This window comes from Syngnathus typhle, linkage group LG5, assembly GCF_033458585.1.
Source record: "Syngnathus typhle isolate RoL2023-S1 ecotype Sweden linkage group LG5, RoL_Styp_1.0, whole genome shotgun sequence".
Lineage (NCBI taxonomy): Eukaryota > Metazoa > Chordata > Actinopteri > Syngnathiformes > Syngnathidae > Syngnathus > Syngnathus typhle.
In genome coordinates, this window is record NC_083742.1 from 7,738,592 (window position 1) to 7,750,892 (window position 12,301).

Consider the following 12,301-nt stretch of genomic DNA (forward strand, 5'->3'; position numbering starts at 1 on the left):
CTGGCACTGAATTTGACTGGTTTGTAGGGCTGTTAGGATTAATCGAATAGTCATGACCAGGTCAACGATCAAATTCCTGGACGATTAGTCATTTGCTTGTTTGTTTTTCTCTCAACACCGCCTTGCATGTGCCACAGTGCATTTTCCCAATTTGAATAAAATAATACTAGATTTTACATAAAAAAAACGCTTGCTGCCTAAGAAGATGAAATATGTTCAGAAATTATTTTTGCAATTATAGATGTCTAGTATTAGTGCAACAAATTTACCCTCTAAAAAATTAAAGGGACAGTTGCCAGCAGCTAATGATTTTTTACTCAATGATGACAGTCAAAGTTGCCCTGTGTGTTGATTAAACAAACTAAGGAACAAACCAAAAAGAATGCATTTTTTGGTAAGTATATGAATGCAAGCTGTTTGTCCTTTTTTTTTTTTTTTTTACTTGTGTCATTTGCTCAACACATCCAGTGAGAGAGTGTCCATTCGGCAGACTTAGTAATTGGTTTTCACCTTTCTATGAATTGAGACAGCAGGGAGTGAGGCAGGAGTGAGTTTGGGAAGGTATCTCAAGTACATAGTAAGTGTGTTTAGTGTGCTGTGTTTAGTCCAGGGTTTCAATTTTTTTTTTTTCGGAAGGCCATTATGACTGCCAACGCCTTATACGATAGACAATATAGTTTACACAACAAACTGATAACAAGTTTATGTTAAGTTAGTTTGTAATTTTAGTATCGACACATGAAGTTGATGCACAAATTTTCTTTGTGGGCCACATAAAATGATTTGGTGGGCCGTATCTGGCTCCCGTGCCTTGAGTTTGACACCTATGGTTTAGTCTGAACATGAGAGTGTGTGGCTTACTGCAGCAATCAGTACATCTGCAAGACCCAACGTCAGCGTTTCTGTCTAAAAATCTACCCACAAAAAACAGAATCTGCAGTGTATAAAACTGCTGCTTGAAACTCAGAGCACACGATCTATCATTTAGAATATCATGTTTTTAAGCAACATAAACTGTAGATGTAGTACTTCCCTTCCCATGTGCTATAATTGTACCACTCTGGAGGCTTGGCATTTAAAGGCGCAAAGATGCTTTATCTTGAAAAAAGGATCTGCTTGAACAAATGGTCTCACTGCACCAGGACATTCATCATGCATTTGGGGTGGAGTAGTGATTTTGTTTAGAAGAATCAGATTCATGTCAGTGAGCCCTTTAGTGAAATAGGCGCAGCGACAGCAGCAGAGTGGAACAATAGAAGCGTGGCTCACGTTTTCTTAATTCAATCGAGTCTCACACTTTTCAGTGCAACAGAGACCTCGTCAACGCTGGTAGCACAGGAGTCTGTGTTCATTATTTCTCAACAAGAGCTCTCCTGTGGGATGATATCAAAGAGGGTTGTACTATGCAATACAATTCACAACTGTTTGTCTGTGCAAAAATTAAACACTCTTGCAAGACAAAACAGTGAGATGCATTGTTGTCAATTGAAAGAAGAAGAAAAAAAAAACATGGCTGTTTTCTCAATTGTTTGATGTGTGATTATAAGCAGAACAATGGAGACCACTGGGGTGGCAAAGGCTGAGATGAAAGTGAAAAAGCAAGAAGGCAAACTTGCTGAGGCCTTTCTAACCTAATACATAATTGCTTTGACGACTGCACAGAATTTGAAAAAGGAAAATCATCACTTGTCAGTTTCAGAGGGATTCTAGCCTACAGGCTCAATCCCTAGCTGCTAATCCTCATTTTAAAACAGTCGAATACTGAGAAACAAAAAAATGTTTGACTTTGACTCTCTTTTAGTGTGGTGTGCACAGTCATAATGGCTTTTTAAACAACGTAGTTGTGTAATTTGTGTGTGCATCTATTGGAATTTATGGGGACCCTAAATGTCTGCCCTGTTGTTCCTGATCAGACTGACATGTAAATCATGCGTTAACAGATAAACAGATGTGACAGATGAGAGAGAAATGTGGCAATCTACAATTATATTGCACATAAGGCCTGTACAATAGTAGCCTTAAATTAAAAAGTGTCATTTTTTCAAGGTAATATATTTGAAAATTGAATTGATACAGCAGCAAATTACATTAATTGTCAAAAGTCTACATAAATGTGATGAATGGATATATACATTTGTTGGAAATATATTTTTCCCATTTCTGATACGATAATTGCATTTATTTAGCTCTGCCTAAGAGAAATTCTCGTTCATTAGAAATATATTTCTATTTTTTTCTGATACTATAATTGCATTTATTTAGTTCTGCGTAAAATAAATTCTCGAGACCCTCTAAAAGCTATGCTTAAAACTAAAAACTCTCTATGCCAGCAGGATGAGCACACCACATGCTTGATCACTCCTTTCTTCATCTCCTACCTCCACTACTAACCTCCATCCTGCATCAAGGTTTAGCTGAGGTTTCAATTAACTCCAGTGAAAATGTTTCACCATCTCGGGGGCTGCTGCACTCATCAAAGCTCTAAAAGGAATTTTTATTTCCACCCGTCATAATTGCTTCTTATCGTCTCTTTTCGTTCTGTCTCCATTTTATCCAAAATAATAATGGAGCACCAGGAAAGTATAAGCCCTTACAGAAAGATTGTGTTCATTACGGACCTTGGTATGAAATACCTCTGGCTACAGAGGAGACACTGAGAACATTTTGCACTGCCAGGAAGGACCTCAGTTTTAACTTCACCATATAAAACCAAATTAGAATCTTGCATAACTTTTCAAACCTTTGCAGTGAATAAGAGTTGCTCTCAGTCCCTGCCAACTTGACAAGCTGATATGGTGCTGGCAGTGACAAAGACGAGTACCAAAGAAAAGTCTGATTTGCATGGATACAACTTTATGGAAGCGAATCAATGCACTTTTCTACACTTGCAAACTCCTGCGAGTTTAAATGAGGCTAGCCATCACAACAGTACACTTACTGTCGTCAGCAATTATTTTCCTTATTTAATGATCAACAAACCACCAACATATGGAATAATGCTGATATTTTTCACTGTACAGATTGAAAAAATGAACACTTCTTTACATGTTACGCTACTTATAAAATAATAATAGTATAAAAGTATTTTAGTACTGCAACAACACACTGTAGTCCCCTTATTATTGTGAAGTTTGCCCCAAAATATCCATCCATCCATGCATCCACCCATTTTCTATGAAGAACAAAAAAAGTCAGGCAGAGGATATCCTGATCCAGTGACTTGTCAATCACAGGGCAACCATTCCAATTCACAATGACACCATCACAGTTTGGGAACTGAACTCACACCATCTGCCAAATACCCTGGAATAGAAACCACTATACCTTCAGTGATAGTCATACAGAATTGCTACCATCATAGCATTGCAGACCTCCAACACACACTTCCAATGACCGTATCCCACAGATTCGACTATTGATCTGTTTCAGATCCATCAATTAAATTTCAGTTTGTGTTTCGCTGGCATGTTCGCTCGATGGTGAAGCGCCTACCTTTCGTCGGGTCAGTACGCTTGGGAAGATCCAATGTTTCGTAGTTTTTGTCATTCTCACCATTTTTTCTACCTGAATGAAAGAGAAAGCAAAAGGCACAATCTCATTGACTGGAAATTGATGTTATCAGATCATTTTGACCTTTCAAATTAATTTTTAAGTTGTTTAATTGGGATATTTTTGTCTTTATCAAAATTGTATTGTTGTCAAGCATGTACTATTCCATTTGAATTATGCTGTGCTGGGATTTAAACAACTAAGCAGTCATGTTTATGCTCAGTTTATGCTTATATCATTGGCTGGCAACTAATACGGTGATATGTTTTTATTCACATGCTTTACAAACAACAATAACAGTAGAACTTCCTAGGAGGGACACACCTTCACTAATGTAAGGATGTGAGGAAATTCATAGGGCGTGGTGATTACAACTGGCAACTAATGGTCATGCTGATGCTAATGCCCAAGAGACAGTAGAGATCTACAGTACATGACAAACCCTATAATTAGGCAGCAGTTTCCATGCGCAAGGGAAGGAAGAAATGAAATTGTGCTATTGCTTCCGCTCGGGAAATAAACTCTCAAACTCAAGTAACAATCAAAGTTATTAATGTATTATTATTTTACCAAGGGCCTCACCTTACAGTTGGGAAGCTTTTAATTATTTTTAGTTGCATACCTCGAGGGTCGCACAAAGTTTTAGAGGCATCCATTCAGTCAGAAAATATTAAGAAAATTCACTTGAGTACTTTTCCTGTGCTTCTATCAATTGATGCAAAAATGTCAAGAGTCACATTCAAAAACTTGCACCTACCCTAATACCTTTTAAAGCAGAGATGCAGTGCAAATGATACTGAATTTGAAATGTAATTTGTACCATGTGCTGAAACGGAGAATCATTCTTTTGCGATGACGGTTTACACTTATACGGATACTTCCTCAAGGAGTATTTTATTTACACTCAGCTGTATTTCAATATTCACACAATGAACAGGACCACACACATGCAGGCATGCAAAACGACATCTTTCCCAAGACCCATTTGACATGGGTCACGACGTATTGCAGATGAGCATCGTCCAAAAACTAGTTGTAATGTGATATTCCGCATGAGTCACCTACAGATTATGTGTGCTTTACTTCATAATACAACACCGCATCTCTGTCCTGACTTTGTGGCTTATACCGTGTCATCCGTTTTATTGTGAGTAGCCAAGGGAGCAGTTATTAGTTCCTTTTGTATAGAGATAATTGGTGGGTGGAATCAACGCATTGATTAAACAACACAGGCTGGAGCAATCATTCCAAAATGAGATGGGTGATGGACATGAATCATGAACTCTGTCAAGAGTCATGTATTGAAAAAGAAGTCAGATCTTGTTAGTGTGTGGCAAAGCTATAAAATATTGCACCCAACTGAACAGTGAGATTTGAACTGGGTGAAGAAATGAAAGGTCAACCACAACTGCTATAGGCCCCGCATAACAGAGGTGCTTCTCTCATTTCTACAAACCAGTGTATCATCTGGATGATTTTTTTTTTTTAAGGTACAATGGCTTTATATGAATACTTAAGAGTAAGAATTTACTCCAGTGCTGTATTTCCTGGCCATCCTTCCAATTCATATCCAGTAGATTTAGGCCAAAGTTGGCCTTTCCATCCATGAAAATAATTGTCACTGCTGAATGAATAGTGTGGGGAAGTTGTTTTGGGGACTTAAAAGGTGCTTCCAATGTTGAAATAAAAGGCCCAGCCGCCTCATAGAGCAGCCATTAGCATCTAGAGCAGATACTTTTGTGTTCGAGTCCCACCATGGTCATATGTTAGCTACCGTATTTTCTGCACTATAAGGCGCACCTAAAAAGCTCAAATTTTCTCAAAAGCCGAGAGTGTGCCTTATAATCAGGTGCGCCTTATATATGGACCAATATTGAGCCACTACAGCAGGCATGTTCAAAGTCTGGCCCGCGGGCCAAATGTATATATCTTATATATGGACAACGTTTTAAAATGGGCCATTCATTGAAGGTGCGCCTTATAATCCGGTGCGCCTTATAGTATATAGACAAAGTTTTAAAACGGGCCATTCATTGAAGGTGCGCTTTATAATCCGGTGCGCCTTATAGTGCGGAAAATACGGTACATAAACATTATAACGGCAATTAGCTTCACAAAGTAATACCAATTGAATAACGAGTGATCCTTTAAGAAAAACCTCTATAGCAGCTTTTAGGATGACTTTTTACCATGATTTAAAAACTGTCAACAGTTTTCATGGTTGAGTGACGGGATAAGGGTCGATATACGTCACAGTACTTTATGTATCCAAAAGGACCAAGTCAGATGGGCGTGGTTTAAAAACTAATTGGATAAGTGCAACAATGCATGTGAAATAGGTCTAACCAATTTCAGGTTTTGCAAGTACTACACACAACATATCTTCAAATTATATTCTAGGGAATGAGAAAGGGGAGAATGGCTTGGACCAGGATGACAAATAGAAGAAGGTTGTTTGGTGCACTCACCTTGATTAAACCATTCCTCTACAGTTAGCCAAGGAAGCAGCAGCCATAAACAGACAAAGCACAGAAAAGAGAGAAGGCGCATGGTGAAAAAGCCATGCTTACATGTCAAAGGGCTGTGTAAAAAGGACAATAGAAATCATTTTCTGAAAATAGCCATGAGAGTGACTAGTAAAGGAGCTCACAAAATAAGGTAAAGAGAGAAAAAAAGTAATATTAAGAGTTAAAAGAGAAAAAAAGGAAGATTTTTTTTTAGATCCAATTTTTACAGATTGAATAAACACAAAAAACAACACAATCAAATTTCTACAATCAAATTGAAAGTGGGGAAAAAAATGACTGTGCAGGCTGCTCACATTTATAAGCATGCTCCATTAAACGCACCGGAAAAAAAATGATGCGATCGAAATCTCAGACTGCTCATTAACAAATCAAAGTTAAAACACGCCACCGGTGCCAAACATGATGGCATTTTTTAAACTCATATGAAATGTGACATTTAACAGAAGAGGAGATAAGACGCAGCCTACTTAAGGCAACAAATTACCAACCATTTCACCGACGGTGTCATATTGCTCTGTGCTTTTTTATGACTATGTTTAATGTTCCTCTTTGAAAGAACACCTTCAGGGGCCACGCAGCTACACACAACTCATTATTTAATGTGCGCTTGCACACAACAGAGTGTTCATGTGGATAATTGGTTTCTTTAGAAGTCTGTATACATGTAAGCTCTGCCTGCCTCACACAAATGAATGGAGGGATTTCTTCAGAGTGCTAGATACTGAGGGTCACCAGCGTGCAGTCACACTTCATTGGCCGTCTGAATTATGACAGTCATTATTGTTGTACGGTGGGGAGATAACGCTGTTGTGCTGCTAGGAGCTCAGGAGAACACAGATGGAGATGTTGCTTACAACACATCTGACAAGGAGCCAACAATGTTCCTAATAAAGACAACATGCTCATGACAGCGGACTGACAGGGACTTATTTTGAAATTTTTGAGTGAAATCAATTTTTTAATACAAACATAAAAGATGTGGTTACGTAGTTAATGAGTTAAATATAGATGTAAAAAAAAAAAAAGGATGAGACGCATTGAAACACGTGCCAGGACAGGGAGAAGAAGAGAAGGGAAAGGAGGCATTCTCGTTATATAACATCTTTGTGGTGGGCCAGAGGTTGGGATCATCGTTGGAAGATTTTTTTTCTGTGGTAACAATGCGTTTTACCAATAAATTTGGCACGTTTGCAAATTTCCCTTCTACGTGATGCCCTAAATGTAAGGATCTTGCATTTGTGGGTTGAGGAGCACATCCGAGTATGTGCATTAAGGCCATGTAATGTATGTCACTGGATGTATGTCACCGGAGAACGTCACTGGACAAGACGTGTCGTTTAAGGCAATCGCAATAGGGGGAGAAAACAAGATGAGATTCTTCAACAACTCCCTTCTGAAATGCTGTATTTAAAAGTGCGTCCTGCCAATAGTCCTAACCTCAATCTAACTGCATACTTGTGGGATAAACTTGGCTGTGCTGTGCTGACTTGCAAAAACTCTTGGTTGGCTAGTGGAATGCCATTCCACACAGAGTGTGACCAGCATGGTCACAAGAGGAGGTGCCAGGCTGTTACCGAGGCTCCAGATTGTTAAAAATCTAAAATATACAATCGCCTGCATCTTGTTTTTTTCCTTGTTCCTGATAAGACTGTCTTTATTTAATTTACCCAAGAACAACAAACAAGGGTCAATAGTAACCTCATAATGTACTGTTTAGAATAGAGGCAAGTGTGTAACACACATACTGCATTTGGGCCCCTCATTCCACACATGCATGTTCCTTTTGACATAAACAGGCTTACCATCAAGATAAAATGTATTAGCTACAAAACAGAAAGAATCAACCAAACAAATTGGTCACATTTGTTTTATGTTTGATGTGATCCAATGATAAGTGGCTAAATAAAATAGAACTGCTTGGCAGGGGTGACGAATTAATGAGATTCAAAATCTTTCTCTTTCTCACCTTTGGCCTTTTTCCCTCCGAAGCAGCCAGCATCATCCTTCTTCTTTCTCTGTGGCCCTCCGGAGCCAGGGGCCTGTGGTGCTGACGGGTCTTGAAACCTTTCGGCTCCTGGCACCTCTTTGTGGACATGGTAGGACAGGTTCCTCATAATACAGACACAGTTCTCCACAGACTTGGAGGAAAGCACCAAATAAACAATGTAACAATGTTAGTGTAAGATCAAGCCTAAATTGGTAGTAGTCAGGTAATGTCCAACCTTATTATCCATATCCTTCTTCCCTACAGCTGATTGGAGGGCATGCAGCAGGGAATCCACCAATCCGTCACACTCTCTCAGTCTGCGCCGAGCCTCGGCCCCATCTGAGCTTACGTTTCTGAGGAGCACACACGTACACTTAAATTAAGCACGGGGGAAACACAACAGTACATAGCCACAGATAGTTCAGGATTTTCTGCAGTCACTTTGGTGTGAATTTAAAAGATTAATATTACAATACTTCAGCTAAATTTGTTATTTCGCAACACCAACAAGTTGGTTTGAGGGATGTGCTAAATAATATTTGCACAAATTTTCACATCGTGTATTTGCATCTTTATTTTTATTATTTTTCAATTTATGTCATTGGGTAATACTGATAAAAACAAAAACGGAAAAGCAATACTGTTTTGCAAGATAATAATTCACACTCTCATAAAACGAGATAAAAAAATGGCACAGCTGTAGCTCATTGATAAGGTCTTGCGCTTTGAGGCAAAGGGTCACGGGTCACTGATTTGAGTCCCAATACAGACAAAAAGTAGAGATGGCAGATGCTAGTCTGCTGTTGAGGCATCTTTTAGCAAGGCACCATCCCTAGCCTCTAGCAGAAGTGATGTCACACTGTTTGTGCCCATCTTTCGATCCGAAATCCAAGCATGCATGAGTGTGGTTTGTTTCTTTGTGTGGTGCACAACATGGAAAGTCTGATTTATCTCTGGTGATGATGATGATGATGGTCAAGTAAAAAAAAAACATCTGACTGGCAACTATTTTTCATTTCTCTCCGTTGGTGTTTATGTGGCTAGGTGACAATGAATACATGTCATGTCATTTTAAGTCTTTGACCTCAGTCTAAGAGTGAAATTAAAGACAATTTCCACTCTTGTCATATATACATGTTGCTTCCTGACTGACCGACCGACCGACTGACTGAGTGTAAAAGGAAAGGCATAACGAACGTTTTAATGATATCTTGAGCTCTCAGCTCCTCACATGTGATTTCATTTAAGGGTACATCCAAGACGCATAATCCCGTTAGACAAACACAGTTAAGTCCCGTCGAAGAGTTGCAAGCCGTATAGCAACGGTAAGCAAAAGTGTACATCACAGCCAGCACAACTGCATTTTGTTTGGGTTCAATATACAGAGAGACCAGCAGTGTACGTATCACATACTATACACATTGCAACAATCTACTTAATACATAACTACTAGAACACAAATAATAGCCACTGTTACTGCATGTCTGCCAATTGTCAATGAAGAAGTGCTATCTATCAGTCTTCAGCTGTCAGACAATGGTCTCGAGTACCCTTGTAAATGAATCCGGAGCACCCTTGGATTTATTTGACAGGCGTGTGTTTGGGAGCAAACTGACCGAGTTTTACTGCCAGCTGTTTCATTTTTAGGAGTCTTTTGGGGGACAGTTGTCTTTGTTGGAAGGATTATGGACAGTGCATCTGTCAGTTAAGATAGACGATGGTTGTTTTCCCTGGAGAGGTGACCTACAGGAGTACATGGGTTGTGATGGGGTTACACCAGACCCAAGATTATTGATTTCAGTGACACAATATGTAGAGAATTATTTTGAAGTAAAGCTCAAAAAAACATTTTAGCTATGTCTCTAAAGAAGTGGTGTAGTAATATTTTTCACATATCAGCAGCGGTATGCTGTGCAGGATCTGATATAGGATACAGGATATTTCCTGCAAATGAAGCAGCTGGTGCAGCATCGCAGTAAAAGAAAAGATGTAGTCTTTTTAATTCTTTTCAATTCAGAGCAGGTTGTGCCCTTGGATCAGCATTTTTATTCTTCACTGCAAATGGAAAGATCATTTGTCAGGTGGTGCCGTGTTAGTGTGAAAAACAGCAAGTGTAAATTGCTGCATCAATTCCACTTAAAGCTACGATTGCCGAACTTAAGCTATGTTGTGATACTGTAATTGATGTGCCAGCTGTGGCAAGTCCTAAAAGGCATTGGGCAGTACTAAAAAAAAATTGTACCACCTTTGGTCAAAATCACTCCTGTTTGGATAGCGACTAGATTAATCAATACGGTGATTATAAAACACTTAAAATGCACTTGCAGTTTAATATTTTGTAGTGCAGTTCCACACAAGATCTGAATATCCATCCATCCATGTTCTTTTCAAATTTTCTTCATGAGAGAGAGCTGCAGCCTATCCCAGATGACTTTGGGTAAGAGACGTTCACCCTGAATGGGTCGCCAGCCAATCAAGGGCACATACCATCTATTGTGAGTAAACAACAAGTCACACCCACAATTTAGAGTCGTCAGTTAACCTAACATGCATGTTTTCGAATGTGAGAGGAAGCTATGGTATCAAGAACAAAAATCTCATGGAGGCAATATACAGACTTCACACAGAAACAAAAATTCTAACATGCCATACCTTTGTCATAGTGGTCATGATGCATCCCACATGCCAGACAACCAATCGTCACACTACATGGGCTATGACATGTCAAGACATATCAAAATTGGTTATGTTTTTCTGTGACACGTCTGTCGGCTCAAAATCGGGCTACATCCGTATAGTCTGATGTCAGCATGAGACTCATTGGTTCACTCTCAATCTTAAATTTTCCTCTTACCAAGATTTTTTGTACAACTTTTGGCATGAACTAGAACAGAGACTGAGTCAGTCCCTCTCATTCCACACCAGTGACCTCTGACCTAAAGAAATCTGGTCGATTGGACAGACATTTCCCAAACACTCCCTTCAAATCTTGGAGACACCCTTCCCAGAAGAGAAAAATATGTCAATTTGTACTATTCCCCTTATGCAATTAGACGTGACATCAACATATAGAGGATGCTTTCCATCCATCCATCCATCCATCCATCCATCCATCCATCCATCCATTTTCTGTACCGCTTTGTCCCCACAAGGGTCGATACAATACAAAAGGAAAATAATATGGAACTATTCAGACTCCCATCGGAGTAAAAGTGATGCCGCCAATGGCGTGAGTAAACTAATTCTCTCTGGCATCAGCATTTCTTTCCAAGGCACAGACCCTGCATCTAGGAAACTGCAGGCTTGGTTACAGTTACCATGGAGCCATTTTCTCAGCAGCAGCACGGCTCTGTGTCTTCTGCCAGGAGTAACATATGGGTAGGAGTAATGAGAGCTTGTATTTGTAAAGATGCTGACATAAACAGTACTGTGCAAACGTCTTGGGCCACTTAGGCCACCATAACATTCGGTGCATTGGAAATACCATTATGGTCATAGAATCTAGATTGCCACAAAAATTGTAGATCTCCACCGATGAGCTGTGAATACATGAGAAAGCAATTCATAGTATTGACTAGAGCTTTGCATTTGGGTTTGTGTGTCCATGTACTTGTTAGTTAGCAAATACCATCTTGTTAATGGAGGATGGGGAACAGATGGGATGTGCAATAATAATTCTGATGGTTGAACAATTCCAATTAAGAAAAAAAAAAAAAAGAGAGAGAGAAAGACACTCTTATCCAGATAATTGCCAACGGGTAATGAGACATATTGAGTTGTTAATTGAAATGTAATTGTTTTTCCTCCACACTCCATTCCTCTACAGTTTTTGTTATTAATTTGTATAAACATGCTCTGTCCTATTAGTTCGTGTTTTACAAGTCATGACAACAACTGTTAATAAGGCTCACCAAGACAAACCTAGCTGGGCTTTTCTTAATCTGGGTTTGATCGAACCCTAGGTGTTCGGTGAGTCCGTCTCAAAGGTCCGGACACCTGATTTATCGTGTAAATTTGTGATGATGCATATCTGAACTGGTCTCGCAAAGATAATAGCAGAGGTCACACTGAGTTGGAGGTATGTTATTTGTTGTGAGTTCATGCATTGTGTTGGTTTTGTTCTTTGAACAAGGTGATGTTCATGTACAGCTCATTTTGTGCACCAGTACACCACCAGTACCATCTATGTCTTGAATTCTGAAGAAAGAAATGTATATTTTTCACCAAAGAGGGGTTC

The 12,301-nt window shown here is 39.2% G+C and overlaps 1 protein-coding gene across 3 annotated transcripts in view; it reads right to left on the bottom strand.

Annotated features, from left to right (window-relative positions):
- The window catches only part of arvcfb (ARVCF delta catenin family member b), a 69,967-nt gene that overhangs the window by 17,322 nt on the left and 40,344 nt on the right, over positions 1 to 12,301 (bottom strand). For all 3 annotated transcript variants that reach the window (XM_061277684.1, XM_061277682.1, XM_061277683.1), the window contains exons 6-8: positions 8,300 to 8,417; positions 8,044 to 8,215; positions 3,493 to 3,564 (exon numbers count right to left, since the gene is read on the bottom strand). In XM_061277684.1, the coding sequence (XP_061133668.1) occupies positions 3,493 to 3,564; positions 8,044 to 8,215; positions 8,300 to 8,417 (362 nt within the window). The remainder of the gene's footprint in view (positions 1 to 3,492; positions 3,565 to 8,043; positions 8,216 to 8,299; positions 8,418 to 12,301) is intronic.